The following is a 27,045-nucleotide window of genomic DNA, read 5'->3' as shown; positions in this document are numbered from 1 at the left end:
AATTTGGCTCTTTTAGGGACCTACACTCAGAAATTTTTTGTTACTCACAGTTGCTTTCACTGTTGCCATCGTGTCAGACTGTGTGTCAAAGAAAGCGCAGTAAATCATAAAGGGTTTGAACCGATAAACAAACAGACAAGTGGGCAGAGTAGCACCACCATCCCTGACATCTGGGCTGAGCTGAAGGAGCAGAGAAACACAGTCATTGAACGGAGGGTGGAGCTGAGTGTCACCAAGACTAAACTTGAATGTCAGAAAGACAAAGTGGCTAAAGTGTCGAGTGAGAACACAAGCAGATGAAATGTGACATCTAATGACAGAGCTGGCTTTACGCTGTGTTTTCTTCATTTTACATCTATGTCACAGTGGGAGGATGATCTTTGCATTGCAACACGTTTCACTGAGCGAATTTGTGTTAGGCTGTGCCCTAATGCAGTATACCCGTGGCAAACTCCCATCACGTTTCTCATTGTCACAGCGAAATGACATAAAACCATATTTTCAGTGAGAAGTTTGTATTATTATTATTTTTATTATTATTGTGATATTAAGAAGTTAAAAGTCTAAACCCAGAAAGCCAGCACCCCAGATTCAAGACTGTTTATCTGTCTATCTGTAGGTGTGCAGGTAGTATTGCACTTTCGATTTCAGCTACAGAATATATCCCATGTGGGATCAATGACGGATAGCAGACAGTACATCAAGCTGATCCAATTTTGAGAGGGAGAGGGAGAGCTAGACAACACTTGCGTGAATAAACAATAAATACAATATTTGCAACAAAACAAAGCTAGAAATAATCATTTGGGATTACAGGTCAGTGCCCTCAGAACAAAGGTGACTCTGAAGGGGGATAAAAGACGGAAGGATCAATTTAAGATCATTTTGTTGCAGCGATTTTTAGCTGAGTGCTTGAAACGTAGCCAGACACATCAAAATCACTGCAGCTTGTTAAATATCTAATCTGACTTAACTGAGACCTGTAAAGCCAAGAATAGGAGACAAAGGTATGTTTTACAGGCTCTTATCCAAAGCCAGTGAGATGGTCCAAACTCCATAAAATATTAAATACATCATGAAGGAGTAACACGGGCTCAGATAATGCTGAGTCCCTCTGATAAAATGGAAAATAGAGCAGGGAGTTATAGCAGATAAGAAGCATTCAGGTGAATACTAATCAAATTCTCAGAGGCAGAAGCTGATTACATAGATATCAGGGAGTAATACACAACAATTAACACATTATCACGTTACACATGAGAAAGAAACACTATTTATGGCCTGAGTGTTTTTTTCTACATCTCATCTCCCTGTGGAACATGTCGGGAACATCACACAGTGCAAAAACTCTGTCAAGTATGTATATTAGTTGTGAAACATTATCATTCTGCTCTTCTACTCTCCTTTTTCCTTCATTTGTCTCCTCTCCTCCCTCTCTGCTCTCCTCTCCACCTGTTTCGATTACATATTGATCCTGTATGTACAGTATAAATAAATTTTGTCTGCTATGAATTTATGGGGCCCTCTGGCACTCAGGAATCTATCCTCCCCCATCTCCTCCACGCCTAAATATTCAGTCCTCTGAGGTAGTTTGAAGAGCTTTGCACGTCTTCAGGGATGGCAATATGCCATCCACACAAAGCCTCACAATGCAACATATTAAGCCTTGCCTACACACACACAAACACAAAATGCACACAGGCACAGGGACACACACACACACTGGGGGAATGAAACAATATAACATTATAATCAGGGTGGCTGTAGTGTGTTTTTCCCCTCAAATCTGTGCCTCCGGCCTTTCCATTATTGTAATGCCTTATGCTTCCTATTCGGACTGTGCAAGTAACCCTGTGTGTGTGTGTGTGTGTGTGTGTGTGTGTGTGTGTGTGTGTCAGACTGATTTTCTATCTGCATCTCAAAGGAACTGATGTTATTACTTCTGTCTGAGTTGATGGGTGTGGTCGCATGCGTGCGAACACACACACACAGACACATGCACGCACGCAAGCACACCTACACACACACACACAGAGAGAGAGAGTTTTTAACATAGTAAAATAATTCTGCTTTAGAGGTGGCTGAATCAAACAGTTTATGCTGCCTGTGGCTTTGTCCTATTTTGCAGTGAGCCTCGCCTCTCGCCGAAGATGATCTGTGCTTTGACATATTTCCCTAGTGGCTTCAAATAGGCTGATATACAGAGATAATGAAGAAAAGAATTAATAAGCGCAACAAGGATGAGAGAAACACAGCATAGCACATGAAAGTTGTTTACCTATTCTGTACCTGAAAGACCAAATATAATAATAATATGCAAGTGATACAAGAGATATATAATAGTTTGCAAAGGGAATTTTAATAAAGCAGTGACACAAAATGTTAAGGCTGCTGGACTGAATAATGACAGTAGTACAATAACCATGATATTTTCCCTCTATTTCCCCTTGTCAATCCACAATTTAGATTATCTTGCCAAACATCTTGTCAAAAAGCATACAAGCAAGTGCAGAGAGCTCAATCATATTTCTATTTTGTCTACAGTGACACATTTAAGCTATAGTTAGATATTCAATTCAAGACTAATCATTAGTACTTACATCTTTCGTCTTCTTTGAAAACCAAACAGAAGTACAAAAACATATTTCCTCACTTTATTGCTTGAGGACCTCTTAGGAAATTAGATTTCTTTGCGTGTGCAAAAGCATTAGAGACAGTGAGTTTTGTTTCCATGGAAACAATGCTGGTGCCCAATAATTCGATAATTAATCAAGAGGGATGATCAGAGGGTAGCATCTTCAACGCACATACTCAAAGACAAATAACAACACTCACCAGCTGTCTGAGTCAGGTACAAAAGGAGCCTTTCTTTGCTGCCTTTTTATTTCATGGTAGGTAATGTGGAAAATAGGGGTTTGGTTTATATTTGGGCGCATCAGAACATGATTTGGTCTTGCTGTACGGCCATCAAGACAACATTTTCCAGCTCTGCTCTAGCAAAGCTGCTGTATACTGTAATTCTAACAAATGAGCGATGAGAGCAAAAGAGAAGAGAATTGGAGAGTTAATGAGTAAGTAAAAGGAAAGTGATGGGAAAATTAGATCAGAGTCCCTGCAGGAATCACAACTAAGTACTCTCTATTAACACACAGACACACATAGTGTTAAGGAGACACCCGCAGTCTAATCTAGAGTGTTCTCTCAGAGGCCTCATCTTCCCTTTAGTTTCGAACCCTTGTCTCTTTGCTTGAGAGGAGGAAGTAGATGAAATGACAGAAGTTTTCTCAAAGGAGAAGACAGCCTGTTTCTGCAGGTCATTAACAGCCTCAAAGCAAGTTCTTGCTGTCTCTCTCTCTCTCTCTCTCTCTCTCTCTCTCTCTCTCACACACACACACACACACACACACACATATGAATATGCATGTGTACATAAGGGGATGTGTTCCCAGCAGCAGAAAAGATATACTTTACCTGTTGCTCAGTTCCCAATTAAGGAAAGAAATTTACTTAAATGACCCACCGTGGAGAGAACGAGTTTATGAGGAAATGATTGGACACAATCATCAATATGATATACCTTCATCTACCTTCTGCACCTGCTTGGGGTGCACTTGGGGTTTCCAGAGAAAACCCTTCGGAAATCACAAACTGGCAGTTTGAAACTAATGCTCATGACATGGTCATGTATAAAGATTGTTGAATTATCCCTTTGGTCCAGACTTAAATACCAGCCCACCACCACAAATATTAATTTCTCTGCAGCTGTACGCATGAAGAAAACACACACATTTAACATTTAAAGATAACTTAAAAATAACACAAAACCAAGTTTTGCTGGAGCAGAAAGTAGATTTCTTCTTGGCTATGTTCTACTGAGTAATGTGTTAGTGAAGAATTGATGACCATTACAGACACACCCAGAGCACAAACAGAGGGACATGTGCATCTTATTGGAGTCTTATTAAAGACCACCAGTGAAATGCCCTACATTTGTTTGTATTTTAGTCATGGATTGATCCACTAACTCTGATCCATTGAGAAAAACAAATATCTGTGTCTCAATGGCTTGTTAGATGTTCTTAATAATCCAATTTCTCTGCCATTTTGTACAAAAAAAGTGAATCTAAAATTAAATGAAAGCTGCAAACTGGGGTGCTCATTCTAAGAGAAAACAACAGTAAAATGATCAAAAACATGAATTAGTGATAATGAGTCAGTAAGCTTTAAACAGCACAACAGTTACTGAGGTGAGGGTGTTTGCAAAAAATGCTTCATGTATCCATATTAAACTAATATGGTTTATATATAGGCAAGGTGGCATGGTTTTAATGGAAAGCAGGTGGGAAATTGTTCAAATACCTAACAACTAATTATTAGGAGGTGCACGTGATGCGAGAGCTGCTGGACAACAGCTCACCTAATAATGAGGTTTCTAAGAGAAGACAACAGCTCAGATGAAAATCAAATGCTAATTTATACCAGTGCTGTACAAGATGACTTACAAGATGATCTAAATGTCTGTCAGCCTTGGATAGCTGAAAAGTTGAGTGGGTTAAAAGCTGCAAATGAAACTAACTCTGTGTGGTTTTACCTTGCAGCAGATGCCTGATTATACGTATGAAAAAGCTGCCGCTAAACAGCTTCATAAACAAACTATCCTCACTGGGTGGGAAAAAAAAGAATTAGATTGGGCAGTGTCTGTAAGTACCTCTCTTTTCTTTCTCTCTCTCCTTCCAAGTGTGTGTGCATAGACACATCTCTCCCCAGTATATTTGCCATTAAGAGGGACTAAGCATTTCATTACAAGTCTACTGAGCTCCCACTGTGTTATTGAAGCCAGAAGCCAGTGTGGCTTTACTTCTTACAGATACTAATAACAGAGTCAAAGGAGGAGGTCTGTGTTTGTGTGTCTGTATATTCTAGTAATACTGATGTAATCGCAGGCTCAAGCCCAATTAGCCTAGAGGGTAACTCCGTAATAATCCCTACCCCTGGGCATAATGGCCTATTAAAGCAGCAGCGGACAGAATAAATGAATGTGTCGAAGGAAAGGGGAAAAGCAGGAGAGAGAAAGGGGGAGAGGCAGGAAGTATGAGTTAGGCAAGAAGGGGAGGATAAGAGAGGTGGTCAGATTTGAGAGAAAGAAATTGAATGAAAGGGGATGTAGAAGAAAACGTGTAGAAAAAGATTTTTTTTTTAATTCAGTCTCATTTTTCCCTTATTGATGAGTTTGTTTACTACTATTTACCTTCATGTAAAGCATTTGAACTGAAAAAATTATGATTTTTTGTTTTAGATTTAATTGTTGTTTTGTTTGCTTTGCTCATTGCCCTTCGTGTCACAGGGAGCAGAAAAATAGTATCTCATTGTGGGAAAACCTCATCTGTCATTGGTCTGCCTATTAGTGTTGCTGGGCTCAAGAGCACATAAATCAAGACCCCGTCAACATGCGCTTTGTGAGCAGGTGAGCTCTAACTCAAAGCATGAAGAACATCTCAACAGAGATGACCCTAACTGTTCAGATGGGACAATGTGGTTCCTGGGCTAATGCTTTAAAAGTAAAGACAGCATTGTGGAATGTGCACAAACTTTAAAGAGAGATGAAATTAAATAAAGCTAATTCAGACTTTCAACTGTAAATGCGCCGACACTATCCAACTGTCCAACTGCAGACATTGTCATAAGACACATATTGGTACAATGATGTCAGAAGAGGCCACGCAAGGTGCCAAGAGACACAACACTTCCCATCAAAATGGGCTTGCAATCCATCACACAGGAGCAATTTGGGGTTCAGTATTTTGCTTGAGAAAACTTTGACATGCAGTCGGAACTGGAGAATGACGGACCAACTTTTTGATCAGTGAGCTACCTGCCAGAGCCACAGCTGCTCAAAACCTAAAACCAAACTGAAGTGTTGTTGAAAGGCAAAAATTCTTCATATTCCCACAGTGGATTTGAGAAAGACACAGACACAGTCTAATACAACAAAGAATACAACGGTGACAGGTGCCATGACCTGGGAAGAATTATCTTTCCATTACATAAGTATTTTCCATTTTTTTATTTTTACATTATGCATTACTTTTATTAATCATACTGATGATTTCACTTTTCTGAGTTTGTCAGAGTTGTATTGGAATGAATGGTTGTTAGTTGCTGGCCAAACTCACCTATCGATAGGTCCACCCGGTTGTTGCTGGTCGCCTTCGTTACATTGATATGAACTACAACCTTGCTGTCTTCGAGGGAGATTTCCAGTGTGCCATCATCAAGATTACTGAAGAGAAGCAGCCCGTCGGGGTTCCACGTGCGAAACTGGAAGCTCACAGATATTGTGTTGTGATTGGCTCGGCCCGGCAGCTGCAGGAAGCTGGTGGCATTAAAAAAGACCGGGAAGGTGTGGGTCTCCACACAGGAGAAGGACAGGTTGCGCTGTCGAGACACAGCAACAGAGACAGATAATAGGAAATTATCAACTGATCTTCAAAGAGCAAAATGAAAAGCGAAGCTAATCCCTTTAATGTGGGCTTGTATGTGAAGTTGTTTGAATGTTTTAAATGCCTCAACACAACGCGAATCGTGTATTTATTCACCAGGCTTTTGTTGCTTTGAATCTGGCTTCTGCATGTTTACCTTCAGATGTTCCTGACTGTAGCGGCATTCAAAGACTCATGTTGCTTGTACACATTACAAAGATGTTTCTATTTGGCTCACCCTGTCTTTGAATGCAGGGCTTAACAGTAACCTCACTGATGTCTGTGAGGTGGAGGAAAACAAACACTATAGTCGAATTTAGCACTAATTACCACTGAGCTTCTCCTGCCCTGTGCTGTTAATCAAATCATTAGCAAACACTCAATACTTCAGCTGCCGTACCAACTTAAGATGATTCCTGATTGCCTCCGACTGTGTATGGATGTGTGTGTGTGTTTTTGAAATTTGAGAGCAGATCTGTTTTGATTAGAAATGAATGGCTGTGTGAGTCATCAGGGAGAATTAGACGTGCTTTAACGAACTTGATTACCGCCTCCATTTGTTCAATCAGTTCACCAGAGATCGAAGAAGATACACTGGGTGTCCTCTGCTCAGGAAGAACAGGAGCTGAGGAGAGACGAGACCTCCGAGTCTATCAAAGGCTGGTCACTAACTAATTTCAAGGATGACATAACATCTAACACGTTAAAGTTATAACCAGGGAAGCAAGGCATTTACTATGCTCCTTATCCTGTTGCAATAACTTGAAAACAAACTGCTCTTGTGGTGTTGCGGTGAAACCATGTCTCTGTGCAGGTTGCAGTGGAATAGCAACCATGATACCAAGATGGAGCAAAAAGACAAACACAAGGAGAGGCCACTGAGGGGTTAGTTCTATCCGATTAATTATGAATCCGTTAAACTATTTTGGTACGGTGAATAATTTGCCCCCTCACTCAGGTCACACGCAGAGTTAGTGTCACAATAATGAGCGTGTTCTGTATTCAGCTGCCTTTAATAAGCCTGGTATGGCTCTTCAGAGTCACGTGTCAGCGGCTGATTTGTGCTGCGTGTATGGATATGACGGGGTCCGTGTGAGCAGGCATGCTTCCCTTACAAAGCTTGAGGTGTCTAGTTTCTTTCGGCGGGCCAGGTCTGTAATGTTGTCTCCGTTGTAGTTGATGCTCTCCATGCAGCCCTTAAAGTTCTTCCTCCCTCCTCCCAGTGGCTTCCCACTGTATGGCATCCCCCCAAAGCTCAGCTAGAGAAAACAGAGGGAAAAAGGGAAAGGAAGATGGATAACAGGAAAATTAGAGATTAGTTGTTTTATTCTGGCAATTTTTTGTTCAGTCAATCCTCCTGTGAACAGGGATTACAGACTGTTGTCTGATGAGGAAAACTGCAGCAAATCCTAAAATAGGGTTCAAAACACAGACTACAATTAGGCCCACTGATGTACCATGTGTATGGACACTTTCATGGCATATTGATAGAAATGGTAAAGACTGTCTTGCAATTGGAGAGCTAAAGACCTACTGTATTTTAGCAGAAGGATGCAGTAAAAGGTGTGACTGTGTTAAAAGAGCACATCTGTTTTGCTTTCTGCTGAGGTGTTGCATAACCTTGGCCTTTTGTGTGCAGAGGCCGAGAAGCACATTAAGCTCTACAAAGATGTGAACACTCTCCACTCATAGCAACAAAATAAGAATAACATGACAGAAAATCTACATATATGTTTAATGTTCTTTAAAAGTGGGATGGCATAAAAATATTCGAATCAACGTGTCAATGACCGATAAGATGGATAACTCATCCACCTTCACTCCTCTCATTTCAAACTGAATAAAAAAAATCCAATACCACATTTTGCAGTATCAGTATGCTGTTAACATGTACATTGCATACATTTATATAATGTGACCACTAAAGCAGTGAGAAACAGTACTGAAGGAAGAAGCAGTGTCTTGTGGGGAGCAGATGCGATGAGAGGAGAACTAAAGTGAGGAGATGGAGTCTAATAATCAGGCATCTGGTGGGAAGCACTGAAGGACACAGAACTGATGAAAATGTAATCTGTGTTTCATATTTTTTTGCAGTTATACATGTGTTTTTTCTTTTTCCTTTCAGACGTAGCTCTGAGCTCTGAGGAAAGCCAAGATGATGGAGGGCGGTGTGCAATTACCACTCAATATGTGTCTGTCTATCTGGACGCATGTGTGTGTGTGTGTGTGTGTGTGTGTTTGTATCTGTCTGTGGTGACGCTCCAGTAGTCTTGGTAATTACTGCCGAGGGTAGACACAAATGCACCCGGATATTTAGTCCATGGGCTTAAATGGGAGCAGAAGACGTACAGAAGTGCACCCGCGTAAGCGAAAACACACGCTCGCACATATAAGTGTGTGTGTGGGCTGGATGGGATACAGTGGTACACTTTGAGTAAAAGCTGGTCACAGTTTTGCTATCTGTAGAGACACTCAGTCAGGCAGTAATGTTGCTGGGATCCATTCAGGGTTCACCACTGACACACCACAGACACAACACACACGCAGACATAACCTCCTGGTTCCTCTGGTTGCACACATTTCCCCAAAGATCCTTTAATTCAACAGTTCCAGTTTAATTGGACTGTGGCTTGTCCTTTACCATTTCTCAGTATCCTACTTAACACCGAAACAGATCAGCAATGTCTGCTAAAGGTCACACACTCACACACAAACATATCAATACCCACACACACACCCATTTATTTATTCACCGTACACAGATGCACATGCATACACACACAATTACACACAAGTAAGTGTATTATAAGCCCATAATGCATTCCAAAATCAATTTCCTGCCTTAAGTATTATTAGCTGAACCCTTTGCATTCCATCACTGACTGACATTAATTATGTGAGTTTTGTGAATTAGCATTATAGCACAGAGTGAAAACCAATATCTCATTTCCTGCGTGGTGTCAATGCACTGCTCAGACAGGAGGCCAAGCTACCACCAGTGATGAGTAATTGTTTAAAAGGCAAAATCAGTAAAGCGCATAAGGACAGGTAGAGACAAGATAACAAGAAGCTGAAGAAAACAAACAGCATCATAAAGAAAGACTATTAATAAGTAAAGATGAGACTGTGTCTCTCGCAGGCCTGAAATGTTCAGAAAGCCCTGTTGAGACTGCCAGCAGCTCTGGAGGGTTCAGATTTTATCTGAGAACTCTTCACATTATGAGATACAGTACTGAGCACTGAATGTCAGGGCTGCCAGGGGTTCTAAAGCAGAATTCTCGATCAGTTTTATTAGAGGACTGAAGTTCCAAAAATACAAGTACAAATACACAGCTCATCAAACATTGATGAAACAATGTCCACTGCTAAGAGAGCATTGACAGGACCTTCAACTCAGTATTTAGCATGTAGGCTAAATACTGAACAGGCTAAGTAATGAGAAAAACACAGGCAGTGGTGGTGTGTGTGTGTGCGGTGTTACAGATTGTGTCCTTATTGCAGGAAAAATTTTACTTTGAACTTTTGACCCCCCCAGTGGATGTAAAAAACATGCAGCAAACTAAAGAACACAACATACACAAAAAGTATTTTGTGATTTTGGATAATTTTGTGTCTGAACAGGTGGAAACGCAAATGCAATTTCATGCCAGAATTAGCCCCAGAATTGCACTGCCCCACCTAATCAGCATAAACACAGCCTCAGCTGCACCACTCATCCATCTTGGTAAAAACGGGTTAGCTTGGAGCCAGAAAATTACCAAACACCACAATAACTTTGCATCTTTATGATGAAAGGAGTGATAAAGAAAAATAAAAGAAAATAAACTTTAAACATTTATTTCTCAGGACTTAAATGAGATTGTGACTATCTGGTAAACTACCAGGCTAACTACCAGATGCACAGAAGCTTCTTCTGCTTAATGTAAATGCATTTCTTCTTCATACTGTAAGCCAAGTGACAGCATAACAGACAGCTGCTCCTGGAATGACACACACAATGATAACTCAAACAAAGCCAAACTGGCTAAAAAAACGAGCTAACATTTTAGTTATTCACTTCATCCACAGTTTACCAGTTCTTTTCTCACACACATGAGAGCTGCTGAATCATTCTGCCCCCAGAGGTTTTGTTATTAACATGATGTCAAGCTGATATGTCACATAAACACAGAGATGAATGTGCATGTTTAAGTAGCATAAATGCTTTGTAGCCAGGTGAAATGTTTCCCTGTCACCTCCTGTGTCTATGAGTATGTTATTATGTTTTTTCGGTTGCATTTATTTCTTAATTACATCACGTCGCTCATCACTTCACACTCCTGTTAGCATATTCAGTGTACTTTCCTTCTCACCTCATAGTCCAAATCCAGGTGGTCAAACTCTCCGTTCGTCCTGAAGTGCTGAGTGTGTCTGTCCAAGCTGAAGTTGACATTACGACGATAGCGCTCGATCACCACGGAGTGCCAGTGATTGTCATCCAGCAGGCTGCCGGTGGTCACAGAGGTATGACCCAGGATGGAGCCATACTGATTACTGCCTGTAATTAAAATGTCAGAATGGTATAAGCTAGAAGAGAAAGACATCCAATGTAGCACATGAAGAGACATGTTTTGACAAGCCGACAAAAGGGCAATCAACCAAACCTTATCAATGGCTTTCCAAAATGTGTTTTTTTTCTCATCCACATATTTAAAGTATAAATTATACATATTATTAATGCACATATCTGCTCCTGAATTCGTTTCACATGTTTCCAAATGAAGTCATCCACACTCACAGTACAGTTTTAGGTAACCTCATGTGCTCTTTTGTCAATAATAACACACTTGACATTTCTTGAACAACACAAAGACTTGTTATACAGTGTGGACTTCATTTACACTGGGTACTTGAATGAATCGCTGCAGATGCTGCTTCTGTACTGCAGTAAGGCATCCTTAAAGGTTAGGCCTACACCAGTTCTCCTAGCAACGCAGCAGGTCGACAGTGAGTGATGCTTCACATGCTCATGGACTGCTGTGGCTATTGTTCACAGCAGAAGGGGTAAAAAGCTGTGCCTGGACATTTTATCTTTGCTCTAAGATGGTGTTATACTGGCAGATATATCTACTGGCATAAATTATGATTACAAAAGATTAGGGTAGTATGGTCAGAATTGCAGTACTTTGTCAAAATAATGCCCACCCAGGTTTATCTGCAGCAGCAGCTTTGCCTTGCGAAGCTCCAGGGTGATGTAGTCTCCCTGCTGGCCTTCACCGTGGAGAATCACACCCTCGCTCTCTGACGTCTTGAACCTCAGTGCAATCACATCCTTAATGATCTTCATCTTCTTCACCTGCACAAATGTACCACAAATCCCACAAAGGTTGCTCATATTAGCTCATTTTCAATTAAAAAATGTAGAAAAAAATTAACCAGACTTAAGAATTTCACTATAAAACTGGACAGTCTGCACTTTCTGCTCACAATCTACATCAAGTCATTCATTTCCCATCATGTCATCTATATTGATTTTCAGGATTTAAATTTATTCCACTAGAATGATACTGAGATGACTTTAAATAGGGAAATCCATCCATCCATTTTCTATACTGCTTATCTGTCAGGGTCGCGGGGGGGCTGCAGCCTATCCCAGCTGACTACGGGCAAGAGGCGGGGTTCACCCAGGACTGGTCAGCAGTCAGTCGCAGGGCTCACACAAAAACACAGACAACCACACACTCACACACTCACACCTAAACTAATGTGCATGTTTTTGGAATTGTGGGAGGAAGCTGGAGAAAACAGGGAGCACAGGGAGAACATGCAAACTCCACACAGAAAGGCCCAGACTGGGATTAGAAAATCAAGGTAGTAAAAGTACCTTAAAACGATAAGAGATTACACCCTGGCCGTCAAAGTTGATCACGCCTGCCCCTAAAAAAAGACAGAGACAGATAGAAACAAGAAAGGAATATGAGAAAGACAGGAAGGCAGTAAGTGACAGACAGAAAAAGTTAAGACGATGAGAGAAATAAATTGCATTTGCAGACAGGGAAAGTCCTCCATCCCTAACTGACAAAGAGCAGACTAAAGCCTACGCTCTTCTATAACTGGAGAAGGATTTCAGTATTTAATTACAAAGTCTTTCAATTTTGCATTACCAGTTACATGAACAATACACTTAGAATGGCAACGGCGATGCTAGAAAGCTTAGTCAGGTGTGCTTATATGCTAACAATAATAACAGAAAAAGAGACTGTGGAAATGTAAGATTTATTGGCTGAACTTGCCTTGTGAATGCACAGGAGATTTGGGCATTAAAAATGTAATCTCTACAGGTTACAATTCTGCAATAGAAATGTTATTATTTCAGAATAGATCGAGCCCAGTAGGCCTTCTTCGCAAAGACATTGTGACATGTTATGAGTATGAAAAGCACAGGTGTAAGTAATAAAAGTGATGGCTGAATTCCATTTAACTGCTTCTGTGTCGGGGTTCTTGGACACGTTGGCTCAGTGTGACTTGGCTCACTGTGATAATTGAGGAGAACGGAGTCATCATTGATGCAGTAACACCTGTGCTTTTCCTGCTGTGAAAAGGCCTGTAGCAAAGAAAAATGTTTTGTTTCTTCAGTATTTTCCAAATACATGCAAAAGATACAGATGGAAAACAGCACTGCTGCTTAAAACACTGTCTTAGTAAGGAAGGACACAGTTTTATCCAAAGATCCTATAATCACTGATAAGTGAAATGACATAACTCAAAATGATAAATATTTTGCATGTCAAATTGAAGGTTTACATGTAAAAAAAAGAGGTCAGAAAGGAGACTGCAGGAAGGAGATTTTCAGATATTGAGAAGAGAAATAAAGTGCAGTGCTTGAGGCCCTCTTTAGTCTTGCTATCATCACCCCAACTATTCAAGAGGTTGGTGGAGTGTGAGTGTATGTGTGTGTGGTGTGACTGGTTAGAAAAAGTAGAGAAGAGTGTACACGCTATGATAGGTGAACAGAGCTTGAGGAATATCAGCTCATATTATATGCAGACATGCTCATGTGAGTTCACTTACATAAACACACACACACATACACACAACTGCTCCAAGCCTGTCCTTTCATGATAAACACCTGCAGAGAGGGGTTGGATAAAATTACTAAATCTGTTTCCTTTGTTCTAACTTCAGTGCTCCCCAAATGATCCCATGCTGCCTCTCACTGGGTAAAAAGAACATCTTTTTATCTCTTTCGTTACGTTTTCCTTTACTCTTGCTCTCACTCTTGTTCTTGCTTTCCACTTTCATCTTTCTTGTCTTTTTTTTGCTTCCCTCTTTAGTTTCCCCCTCTTCCTTCTCGCACCTCTCACTCTCTACCCACCCCTCTCATCAGCTTCTTCTGCCACGTTTACGGTGGAAACAGTGGTGTAGTTGACAGCTTTCCAATTCTTTTATGAAATATTGCAGATCAAGGTGTGCCACTCAGAAAATGGCTGCCAGCTGAGCTGAGTGCTTGGCGTCGGGAGGTAGACTTGTACACTTTATGGAGGATGGGGAGGGCTTTTCCGCCACCTGCAGATCGCAGTAAGATGCAGAGAGTGAGAGAGAGGGAGTTAAACTGGCCCACCGCAATGCAGATTAACAGGGTACGACTACTTGGCCTCTCTCCAGGGCAAGAGGTTTTCAGACCCTGATGCAGTCCACATCATTTTGAACCCTAACCCAGTTCATAACTTTTTGGGGTCACACAGTGATCTTTTGAGACAGGATAAAGATCAAGAAGATTCTGTGTGTGAAGCTGACAAGAGAAGTGCTCTTCCACCAGGACAACAGACCAGCACACAAAACCACAGTGACTGCCATCTGGGAATGCAGATTTCATGCTTCACGATCACTGGACTCATTTTCCTGAAAAATAAAAAGTGCTGGGTTTTCTGAAATTGGCTTGTTGTGCCATATCCCACTAACTTCAGTCAGTAACCCTTCATACAATCCTGACTCCAAAAATGTTTGGATACTAAAACCACAGATTGTGATGATGACTTATAGATCCTTTCTGACATACACTCAAATGGGAACTAGAAAGATGCTCTATTTAATGTTTTAACACATCAACTTCATTGATTTTTGTAACCCTTAGCATGTTCTAAATCTGATGTTGGCAACACATTGGGGTGCTGATTGGTTATGAAAGGGGCATCCTGCATTCTGTTTTTACTTACGTTTAACACAGCTTCTTAGCTTTGTTTTTGAATGAGGGTCTTATGATACTGGAAGTTGTTCTTTATCATCGTCTGTAAATAAAAAGCTGCTTTTAGTGCATTACTGGCATATTACCTGGTGACTGTGTGTGGCGTGTAGAACTACAAAGCCAAACATTTGAAATAATTATGCTAATTATGTTAGTTAACCAGTAAGAATTGCACTAAATATTTAGAATTATTCTCCACTTAAATAGCAAATAGCAAGTGTAATATCTCCTGCAAATGTTATTGTTCACATCACAGGACATAGCTGTAAATTTGTCACTGCGGATAATTGCCTGATTGTACAGTTTACCACAAAGCAACAAAGCATGAAAGCTTTCTTTATTCTTTGTCAATATAACAAACTTGTCACGACCTGTTATGTGACAGCGAGGGTGAATGAAAATCTGCACAGCCAGAAAATATGACATAGAAAGGCATGACTGACCAAAGATGACTGAGCACTTAATGAATAAAGGTGCACATTTGTGTGTGTGTGTGTGTGTGGTCAACTTTCAAAGGGGTGACACACCGCAGGAAAATTCTCAGAATACAGCAGGACTATAGTTCTGACTTAATTATGGTCCCATGCAGGTCACTGTACTCCTTGACAGGTCAACAGAGCTGCTAACATTAGCATGACCACACACACACACATCACTGTAGTGTTCTCATTATTCTTTTTTTTGCCAATCAGCCATTGTAAAGCAACACCACAGAAATGTCACCTGCAGATTTAATTTGCACTTTACTGACAAGTAGCAGTTACAATGTAAAATTGTATTCATGGCTACATGTGTCATTGAGCAAGCAGGAAATTAGGTGGCTGTGAGAAGAAAGCAGGTCACTCACAGCATGACCTGCTGAGACAAAGGACCTGGCACGATTTTCATATAACTGGAAACTAGCATTTTTTGATTGTTGTTAGGACATATCAGTGATATCTACGATGTTACTTTATGCTCTTCATATATAAATGTTATCTGTGGTTTGTATATGTCATGAAGAAGATAATAAAAAAATACCAATAATGACCAATAGATTCCTCCATATGGAACAGAACTGTGGGTCTCAGCTCTGTGCTGTAATACTGGATGTAGCCCCCCCTTCTCATATTTATTCCTCATGGGCCTGAAGACAGCTGATGATGATGATAGACCATCCTGACAGTCAGGATCTTGCTGGCATAAATAAGTCACAGGTTGAAGTAAGATATGATATTCTTGCATTCTTTTTGAAATTCTGCTTCCATGAGAGTGATTGCGTTTGTATAGAAAATTAAATTTGTACTCTCTCCCTTATTCTCACACACTGGCTCTACTATTTCATACCTCATCTATGACATAATTGATTTTCTGTTGATCCTATGTTAATCAAAATGGAAATGAGCATGTAAATTCCACAGCACGGTGGATCACGACTCCTTTATAGCCTCAAGCCCTGGCACAGACTCATACACACACACACACACAGTCTTTCACTGCACAGTCCTAGATGAGTCATAATATGATACTGCATTTAATTATCATACATTTTCAACACCCAGAATTATCATCTACAACCAACATATTTGGTGATTATGCTGGGAACATAACATCTATATTTATCTGCCTCCTTCTCCTCCCACTTCTTCTCTTTTGTGCTTTCTTCTTTCATCCTCTTTGTCGTTGCCCAACACAGTATTTCTCTTCTCTTTCATCTTTTGGAAAACAGGAAAAAAAAACATTCAGCAGAAGTTGATTCTAAAAGAGCTGGAGACTTGCAGAGTGAAGGACGGGTAGATGAACAGACAAATGTATGAGCTCTCATTTTCTGACTGAATGCTGAAGAAAGGAGCAGTGACAGTGTAATCATGAGAGAGCACTGTGGGCTTCAACACACACCTGACACACAACCCTGAAAGATGAGCACCAAACCAGGCAGGGTGTGTGTGTGTGTGTGCATGTATGCACATCTGTAATCATGTTTTCACCTGATTGTATATTTGTGTGTCTCACAATAAATACAGAATCATGACTGAGTGTTTATTATGTGTCTGATCCCGTCAAGGCGTTGTTGACAACATTCACATCTGTCAGATATGCAGAAACTCTGTGTTTATTTGGCCTAGAAATAGTTATGTCCTTTATATATTATTGCTGTTTCCATCAATCACTGTCTACCAAATGGTTGTCTGTTGAATGACAGGATATCTGGCCAAATTTATTTAAACCATGTCTTATTATATCATGAAAAAAAGGAAATCTAGAGAGAAGCCACACAATCTATTTCATTGTGAAATTTCACACGGTGGAAAAATATCTACGTTTGGGAGTTAACCATAATCACAGTGGTCTCCTGCTGGCCCACGAGCAGCTCCACTGGCGCTGGTTATCTTTTCCCCCACAGATATTGCTAAGCCTCAGTCTTAGTCTACTGTTGAGGAAGTGCAGATTCTTGTTTGTACTGCATTTCTTTTTACGTGTGGCTGACTGAAGGGGAGATTTTGATGGAGAGAAAATGTAAATTAATGCATTCTGCAAACAAACGGGCCCCTGTGATAATCAAGTTTTTAACTTGACAGCTGGGTACATTTTAAGGTGATAACACCTCTCTTGCATTGTGTGAAAAATGCTCGGACAGCGAAGGAGATCACAACCACAAAGCTTCTATGCATCTTGATATGTAATTTCAACAGACCTGTTGCAGAAACAATCGTAAAACCTGCCACAACGTTCCAAGACTATTGACAAGTTTGTAGAGAAGCTGCAGAATCAAATTAAATTTATGAAATGAAATCTAAATCAAATCTAATTTTCACTAATCTTGTCAAGTGCACTTACTCTCACAATTAGCAAGCTAATGACTAACAGACTGGTGTCAGTGCTAAAAAAAAACCTGAATCAAACTCAATTTATCAGATCTTATGTTGTCAGTTAGTAACCATTTCTGAATTTTTTTTTCCTGACAGCCAGCTTCAGTGTTGCATATGCTCATTCAGAGCACCTGCAATTGTTTCTCTATAGATGAGAAATAGACTCAGTGACCAGCAGGAAATGCTTAAATTCAACGTTTACTTCTTATTAAAGGTGGTGCTGTACTGAACCACATTGTAGTGAGAGGTGTTTCCAAATTTTTGCCCCTCACGTTTATGCTGGAGGGGAGGAGGAATAATGCACACACCTTTGAACATAATGCACCTCAGCAAACCACCACTATGACCTCAATGCTGCAACATCTCATTGAAGCAGACAACCTGTTCATGGCAGAGATCATGTTGATAGATCCACAGATTGTACAGGAGTACCTAATAAAGTGTATTTCTTGTTATATGATATATATCACAGCATCAGACTGATGTCTTGTTATACTGAAGCTTTTGGAAATGAGTAAATAAAATGTAAAACATAGCAGAATTATTACAGTGAACCTGAAAGACATTATTTAAAGCTCAAGTGGTTTAAAATGAAATTTGCCATGAAGAAAATGTCACCTTAATGTGACATTGTCAGAGAATAACTGGTTCTATTCAGTTTAAGCAAAATAGCATCACTAACATTTTGAATTTACTGAAGCATGAAAACAGTAACAATTATTGTCTTAGTCAACGCTGATTGTGAGCTCAGCTGTAGTTTTATTGGGGGGGGGGGCAGGGTATAAACTTAGAGTGGGCAGGATTTATGTGAGTTTTTTTAATTGTTCTTTGCATCTTTCTGTGTTTGCACTACATCTTGTCATCCTTATCATTACTGACTTGCTTTTCTTTTAACCAGAGTAGGAAATGGAACAAGGAGGATATAACCAAAGGAGTGAGGACTGACTGGAATGCAATACAGGCTCTTGCATTCTCTCTCTCACACACACATACCCACACACACACACTCAGTCATATCCACACACAGTGTAATCGCATCTGCGGAATGAAAGATGTACGTGTGTCACTTCTAACAGTAATTTATGCGGAGCCTTAATTGAAAATTGTTATCGAAATCAATTTGGCAGCCTTTAATAGGATGGGAGCAAAGAGGCTGCACGAGTCAGTTCCCAGGATGGTACATTGAAGGTGAGAGAGAGTGTGTGCGTGGGTGTGTGTGTATCTCTGTGTCTGTTGGTCTCTAACTGCATATTTCTATCTTTCTCTGTGTGTGTGTGTGTGTGTGTGTGTCCATGCAGGCTTTCATACTGGGTTTGTGTTTAATTTCTATATAGAATTAAGTCATGATGAAGAAATTGTGACTTGATTGGAGCTGAAGAAAAAATGATTAGGCTGTCCCCATGGATAAATAATCCCAAATTTTATATGGAAATTTTATAGAATTATTACTTAGAAAGCCAAGCACTGGAGTGTATAGTTTCCTCAGACGTAAGTGAGTATTCTGATATCACTGAGATGTGAGTGTGTGTGTGTGTGTAAAACAGAAAAATAAAGGTTAAGTTGAACAGAAAGGCAGCAGGTGTGCTGTGTGTGTGTGTGTGTGTGTGTGTCCATGTGTGTGGTCTGTGTGTTGGTCTGCACTCACAATAAGAGCAGCCATAGACTTCAATGCGCAGTCCAATCCGTCCCTCCTCGCTCCAGTCCAGCGGGACGAGCCTCAGGAAGCGAGCCACGATTCCCTGCTGCAGCTCATGGCGAACTGCGCTCTCCGAGTTGGAGTTCCCAGAGAAGGCCTGTGAACACAAACACACACAGAAACACACACACAATAAAATTAAATACATCAAAGCCACATGCCTGCAGTCAAACAAACATCTTTGGAACTGGAAGCAACAGCATTTGTTTCTTTCACCACATCCTGCCCTGAAGGTGTGGACTCACAAAACATACAAAATAATTATGAGTCGACGTATCTAATATACCCCACCACAAGACAATCTGACTGCAGGGGGTCTGAAGTGGAAAATGCATATTGTATTAAACCTGAAGTGCATGTAAAACACTCCTTGGTCACATCAGTTCATATTTAGGTTCATTTCTGGGTCTCTAAAGAATCATAGTGGGGTTGTAACTGATTAGTCTGACTGTACCTGGTCATGTTAGCGCTGTGTTATGCATTCAGCTGATGCTGTTTCACAGAAATAACGCTCAGTATCTTGTCCTGCACTTCACCTGGCACATTATGGGGAAAACCTCTAAACACCCACTAATCCACTTCACCACAGTCCCTGAACTAGTTTTTACTCTGTGCTTTCTCCTCCCCGTCTGAAAACAAAAATACACACCATCACCACTCTCCCTTTTGCTTTTCTTCTACACACCGAACAGTTGGCACGGACCGTTTGGGAGAAGCATCATTAATAGCTTAGCAGGTGAGTAGATGAGAGCAAAAGACTAGACTGCAATGTGTTGTTCTAGATAAGACATGAAGTGGGCCGGGCAGTGGATGAGCGTGGCTCTGCCGAGACAGTCTGCTTTGAGCTGACTCCTCAGTGACCTGAATATGTACCCCTGAAGATATGCTATCTGCAAAGGAGAAGATGGTCAAGAGTTCACACAAGGCTGAGAGCCACCGAACCTCCACTGTGTTGAGGGAGCGCATGTGAGGTGACCAGTGCATCCATCTCTTCCGTGCCTTTCCCTCACATTCATTTTTAATCTTTATTTATCCAAAACACACACACACTTTTTTTTATTAGCACCCTGCTTCACATTCACACAGCTCCCCATGACCCATCAGGGAGCCCTTCAGTATGCTTGAACTGCAGTTTCTACTCTCTGCAGGTGCGCGGGTCCTGAAGATCTAAGTTAAATGACTTGCTAAAAGGCAGAGACCCTGTTTACAAGAGAGGGGGCTACAGTTCACTTGCACATTCGCACTGTATGACTGTCATAAACCATATAGAAAATATTTTCTAGTAAATACATAGGTCCTAAGAGTCATGTTGTCGCAGTGATTCCAAAAGTTTTAATCATTAAACTCATGGTCACAAGCATGTGGGATGCATTAGTTTTGCAGGGATTTGGACCTTTCCTTGTTTAATGCCGGTTGAATTTTCTCATGGCTCTGCATACAGTTTGAATTTTTTTGCTTTGAACATCCATCCATCCATTTTCTATATCGCTTACCTGTCAGGGTCATGGGGGGGCTGGAGGCTATCCCAGCCAACTACAGGCAAGACATACAACTGACACACGAAGACATACAACCACACACTCTCACCTAGGGGCAATGTAGAGTAGCCAATTAACCTAACATGCATGTCTTTGATATTGCAGGAGGAAGCTGGAGAACCCGGAGAAAACCAGACATGGGGAGAACATGCAAACTCCACATAGAAGGGCCCAGACTGGGATTCGAACCTGGAACCCTCTTGCTATGAGGTGACAGTGCTAACCACTGCACCCTGCTTTGAATCTGGTACACCAAATCAAACCTCCAGCCCCGAACATGCCATAAACAAACTAAAACAACCAACACATTAATAAGGACACAATTAGAAGGACTGAAAACTAAAACAACATTTAATTCAATTCTAGTTTACTTTTGAAAAGTTTCTTAATCAAAAAACTTAAGCCAAGGCCAGAAGTACTAAAGCTGCAAAAAAACGTTAAGTAAGTAACGTTTCTTGAAAATGTGTAGATCCTCACATCCATCACATCCATCTGAAAGAAAAAAACTGGCCAAAAACATCCTCAAAACTAAAACATTCTTTTAATCACTTGTGCTGGCACCACACTGTGGAGTTTGTCCATTTGTACTTTCTCCGAAATTCTTTCTGAAACTCATCCCTCTCGTCTGCTCTCCTTCTAAATCCTCCTTCACATCCTCTGCTCACATGTTTGTCCTTCATTATTCTGATTCCAAAATGCCTGTGGTCATGGCTCAGGATTTGAATCACAAAAGGCACAAATGTATCAGTTTCCATGCACACGCAGAAGCACATACACTCAACCGCCCACACACACACCTTGCCATTTAAACCTTTCTGCAAAGAAAAACCTGATATCACCGCTAAGCTTATTTCAGTTAAAGTAATAATAAAAACTTTGAATACTAAGGATTTGACTGTGTGCAGGAGGCTTTACTTCTTTCTGTCCAGGCGACAATTTCCTCACTTTATCCTTGTCAAGGTATAAGAGTGAGAGAAAGAGATAGAAAGACAGAGCGAACAAAACCATTTTTTTGTCTCCACCCAAAAGTACCCCCCCCTCCCAATCCCGACTCTCCAGCTTCCTTCTTTCATTTCTTTATTGTGTTCATCCCGCTACTCTGTACTTATCTGTGCTCGGCTGAATGAACTGCTCAATTCAAAAGCATAACTATGCAGAGTGAAGGGCAGAAAGCAGGATAGGGAAGAGTGGAGGAGGAGGAGGAAAAAGTTTTGTATGCTGAACACCTCGCAGAAGTCTGCCTAGTCAACCATTTAATTCCCTCTTCTCCAACGTCAAATCATTAACCAGCAAACCAATGAGTAATTGGGAATTTGTGTGTGTGTCACTTCATATTATAAGTAAGTTTAACCGTATATTTTGGTTTGTGTGCCAATGTTGGGCGACTTAAGAGCTTAGTCAATTTGACGTTTTGTTTAATCAAGAACGGAGGTAATTTACAGCAACAAAGGCCACAAAGTGCCTGAAGAAAGTTTTCACTTGTGTGTGTGTGTGTGTCTGTGTGTACATACAATTACGGATTTGTGTGTTTCTCTCCAAGTCTGACACATATTTATGCTATGTGGGTATGTTATGTGTTACATTTAAACTGCAGCAGTCCATCAAAAAATAAATAAATAGAAAATATAAAAAAAAACTTGCACTTGGGAATTCTAAGCCAATTAAAACTGAAAAATATTTACTCCTATTTGTGTACTCCTGTGAGGATGTGCAAAACATTTAAGAATATTACAAACTGAACATGCTGTGATTTAAAAGTTTAAGATTAGCAAGAAAAATCTTCGATGAAAATCAAAACATTTCAGAGCTGTCACATGATTTTAGCAATCCATGAGCTCAGTGGAGAAAAGGTGATGAAGGGAAACTTGATTTGAAAAACAAAAATAATGAGGGAAGAGCCAGCGAGTCTCCTTGTTGGCCACTCAGACCAGCAGGGCTGTTGTCATTCAACAAAAAACAAGCCAATCACTTCACTACAGCTGGGCAACAAACACCCCTGTAGTCTGCTCCGTCTCACACACAAACACCCAGTCACTCGCCATGTAAACAAGATACACATGCATGTTGGCATGTTTGTGCCCACAGACGCATCCTGGCATTCACAAACATACACACAGAAGTGACAGATGCACTTTCAGGAAATGAAAAACATGCGGCCAGGGAAAATAAATGACTGAGGTGTAAGAAGGAGGGAGAGCTGCTGAACATGTGGATAATGGGTGGAGGTGTGTGTGTGTGTTTGTATCTGTTTTGACAGCCAAACACAGGACTTCCCGGAGAACAGATCTCCAGATACTGGGAAACAACAAGTGGTGGCTATTTTCTGGGGTTTGGTTGTTGCTGATGGACCCGTTTATAGACCAGCCCAGAGTCAGTGCAATTATGTATGTGTGTGTGTGTGTGTGTGCGCGCGCGTGTGTGTTCCTTCCTAACAGAGACAGGGGAAATCAGTCCGGCCTGGTCTGGTCTTTTGTTTTTATCGACAAGTGTACAGGACAAAACAGAAGGACCACAGAGAAATTTGTGTTTCTGTGAAGCCCTGTGGGTGGTTGTGTTTGTGTGGATGTGTGCCAAAGAAAACAGGACAGTTTGTAGTAATGCTAAATTTAAGTTAGGAATCTTTACACTGTTACTAATACAGGAAATATACAGGAAATGATAGTGAATCCCCTGTGCTGCAATGTGGCAATAATATGCATATCAGTAAAACAGAATAAATTTCATCAACATCAAGTGTGTGGACCCGTCACTACTTGTGTGTGTGTGTGTGAAGGCCTACAACACAGTCTTTTACTACTGCCACAGTCATGTGTTGCAATTACACGGTGTTTTCAGAGAGAAACCCACTGTAACCTTTAAATGCAACACCAACCTCATCGACTGCTCTGATCAAGTCTCCCATTAGGCAGGTTAGCTCCTCTGTGGGGACACGGCTTCGCCTGCCCCCGTTCCAACAAACATAAGCAGGTTATGGATCCGGAAAGTGGAAAATGTATAAATGTGACACCCATGGGTGGATTTATGGTATTCAGGTCCCTTGCCTGAAACTATATGCTGGTAAGATCCTGCGACTGGGAACAGGTCTTATTGTACAAAAAATGTTGCCTCAATGGGAGAGATTCTTCATCTCCTCTGGCCAACCACTTCTTGACACTTGCACAAAGAATTAAAATTCTGGGCTGCACAGTCTATCCTCCCACTAGAGCTAAAGACCATAACCAAGTTCTGCTATAGGCAGAAGAGAAATAGATTTTTGATCTGGGTCTACAGCTCCAGATGGGCTAAATGAGGAACTTGACTTGTGCAGTTTCCTGTTATGTTTTTGTCTCTTTTTGTGATACGACTATTGTTTGTTTTTATGTTGTTATGCTGTTTGTTGTTTATCTCCTTCTTGTTAATACAAATATCAGCTTAAAACACGTTATTTCTTCCAGCTACTAATGTAAATGATGTTCATTACCTAACGTTAATTTCACATCTTCCTCAGTTTTGTACATAGCGTTTGATATCATCGACAGAATGTGGTGTATGCTAGTGGAGAATTCACAACATTCCTCCTCTCTTCCTCATTTTCTTCCTTCATTATTTTGGAGAACACTGAGCTTGTTTCATCACAGCCATCTACTGCCCATCGACTGAACTGTGCACTTTTGTTGGGCTCTGTACCTCAAATGCTTTATTTTATTTCTGTGAGCAAGGTGCCTCCAATGTTCTTCATGTTATATTGTCTGTCTACATGTCATATTACTGAAGCTGGCACATATTATGTCCCTTCGCATCCTTTGTAGCCATGTGCTGCTCTTTAGTTCAGTCTCTCCTTAACTGAAGAAGAAGAATCACTTTATTGGCAGTATATATATATTTTTACAAACACACACTGAATTTGTCTTCTGCATTTGACCCATCCTTAGTTGAACACACACATGCAACACCCAGCAGATTACATGCAGTGAAACACACACAGGAGCAGTGGGCAGCATCAAGCGCCTGGGGAGCAAATTGTGGGTTAAGTGCCTTGCTCAAGGGCACATCAGCCAGCTAATGGAGGGTGGGAACATTTTTCCCATTAATCACTCCACCACACCCAAATTTTTCCCGCTCGTCAGGTATGGAAATCGAACCAGCAACCCTCCGATCACAAGCCGCTTCGCCAACCTCGAGGCCACAGCTTCCCTCACCTGCTATAAAGAGCTCCCAAAGAGCTGGTGAGAAACGAACTGAAATCGCTTTCTGTGATTCACATTCATTATTACCTGAAAAATGAGTAATACTTCAGAGAATTTCACCCCAAGAATTTTCCATTCGCTTCCATTTTAGCAAATTAATTACCAAGAGGTAATCAAAAGAAATAAAGTGCACTGTAAGAATCAAGAAACATTTTAGAATCGCACCATCATTAGTATTTCTCCCTCTGACTTCACTAAATTATCACTGGTGTGCAAAATATTCCCCTGCACTGAATTAAATTTTACAGAGTCAGACAGGGAGGCACACACTCTCTCTCTCTCTCTCTCTCTCTCTCTCACACACACACACAGAGGGAAACAATAGAGCTTTAAGAGCCCATTACTCAGGCTGTGAACACTTGGCACCTTCTCTCCCTCTGCTCACCAGGGAGCAACACTGATGGAGTGAAGACTGCCTCTGCTGTAAAACCTCAGACCACATTGAGCTCGCAGGCCCAGAGTGACACATGCACACCAGGGCTACTTCCACACAAGTCTGTTTTCATTTTAAAACATGTTTTAAAATGAGTTTCACAACAAAAGCCATCAGCATTTTAGCATCATTTCAGACCAACGCGTCCGAAAGCGCATGTCACATTACCATCCATATACACTGAGCGTTGGTTGGTTGCTGAGATTCAGAAAATATTACAAATGATTTTTACTTCTACTTCTTATTTACCTAATTTTACTTGTTTGCATTTTTACTTTATACAGTATTATTCATGTTAGACGCACCAGAGCTATTACTGCGGCAGCAGATCAAATTCTTGAAGAGACGCTTTTTCTACAGTCTTCCTAGCTAACATGTAACACATGTTAACACAGCGAACATGCTACCTCCATGGGCTGCCTCATTTTTGTTGTTGCTTGTTCCTCATGAGAATGTTGTCCTTTGTTGAGTCTGATTGGACACAATAAGGGAAGGACATGCAGTGACTGATAAGACCCAATCAAGAAGAGAATGTGTTGTTATTCAGTCAGGTTTCAGCACTGGCCTTAGCTCAGATAAAACCAGCTACTTCTGGAGAAACTCCGACTGGGAAATGCACAAATCCACTGGATTATTCCTCCTCCTGTCACAGAGTCCACAGACAATGCAGTTAGTAAACTATGCTGTGTCATTCTAAGCTTTTTTTTTTTTTTTGCTGAATGCACAAGTACGCACATGTAGGAGGTTCTTGAAACTGAAGGCTCATTTTGGTCCCTAAGGTGCACACACAAACAAAGCGACTTTAACACCACCAACTCATTTGATGTGAGTGTGTGTGTGTGTTTTGACCTGATGTCTGATGGGGCCAGGATTTTCACACTCATTCAAGTTTGACTCCTCTTCGTGCTTCACATCACCTACTTACTCAGAGCTTCGACTTAAGTTAGAAGAACAGTTGCTCATTGCTAGCAGTCTTCAAAATGTTCCTTTTAAAGGGGTTATTGGGGCACCACCTGTGCGATGTTGATATAAAATGGTTACTACAAACGTTTAGATAACACTGTCATGAGTCACTGAGACAGCACAGCCCATAAGGTGTAATTTGACTAAACTTTCCATGTCCCATCCACTGTCACACAAGTACGGTGTTCATGTTCGTGACAGTGCTATTAAAATTTCATAGCAGCCATTTGAGTTGTACCACAGGAGACTTCCATGACCCACTGGGAAGTGTCCTCTCTATCTATTTCAATTCATCATCCTCATTATTCACACTCAGCAATTTTTAATTTCCACACAACTCTTATCTGAAATGGAGTGAAGTGACATTAAAAAGACTGGCGTTCAAGCCCCGTGAAGTCACCACAGTGGATCAAGATACAGAGCTGAAAGTTGGAAGAGACTTTTTTATCAGCGTGGATGAAAAAAAGAGCCAGAAAAGTCATATCCTTGACTGCGAGCAACGCGTTCCTCTGTGGTCGGATGAGTTCAGCTCAAATATTTTTGGCTTTAATGCTGAATGTAATAATTCATTTACAATGGCAAATTCAATAGTCAGTGTGACTGAATGCAAGTGTGCATGAACCTGTTTTCATGCATT

The 27,045-nt window shown here is 40.8% G+C and overlaps 1 protein-coding gene across 1 annotated transcript in view; it reads right to left on the bottom strand.

Moving 5' to 3' along the window:
• Positions 1-27,045, bottom strand: part of cntnap2a (contactin associated protein 2a) — a 274,377-nt gene that overhangs the window by 114,014 nt on the left and 133,318 nt on the right. Inside the window, exons 4-9 of the mRNA XM_046371619.1 lie at positions 19,198-19,345; positions 12,343-12,395; positions 11,664-11,814; positions 10,832-11,016; positions 7,595-7,738; positions 6,174-6,435 (exon numbers count right to left, since the gene is read on the bottom strand). Coding sequence (XP_046227575.1) covers positions 6,174-6,435; positions 7,595-7,738; positions 10,832-11,016; positions 11,664-11,814; positions 12,343-12,395; positions 19,198-19,345 — 943 coding nt within the window. The remainder of the gene's footprint in view (positions 1-6,173; positions 6,436-7,594; positions 7,739-10,831; positions 11,017-11,663; positions 11,815-12,342; positions 12,396-19,197; positions 19,346-27,045) is intronic.

The sequence above is a fragment of the Scatophagus argus genome, chromosome 18 (genome assembly GCF_020382885.2).
Source record: "Scatophagus argus isolate fScaArg1 chromosome 18, fScaArg1.pri, whole genome shotgun sequence".
Classification (NCBI taxonomy): Eukaryota; Metazoa; Chordata; class Actinopteri; family Scatophagidae; genus Scatophagus; species Scatophagus argus.
The sequence above is the reverse complement of the archived record's forward strand: the minus strand, read 5'-3'. Positions and strand labels throughout refer to the sequence as shown.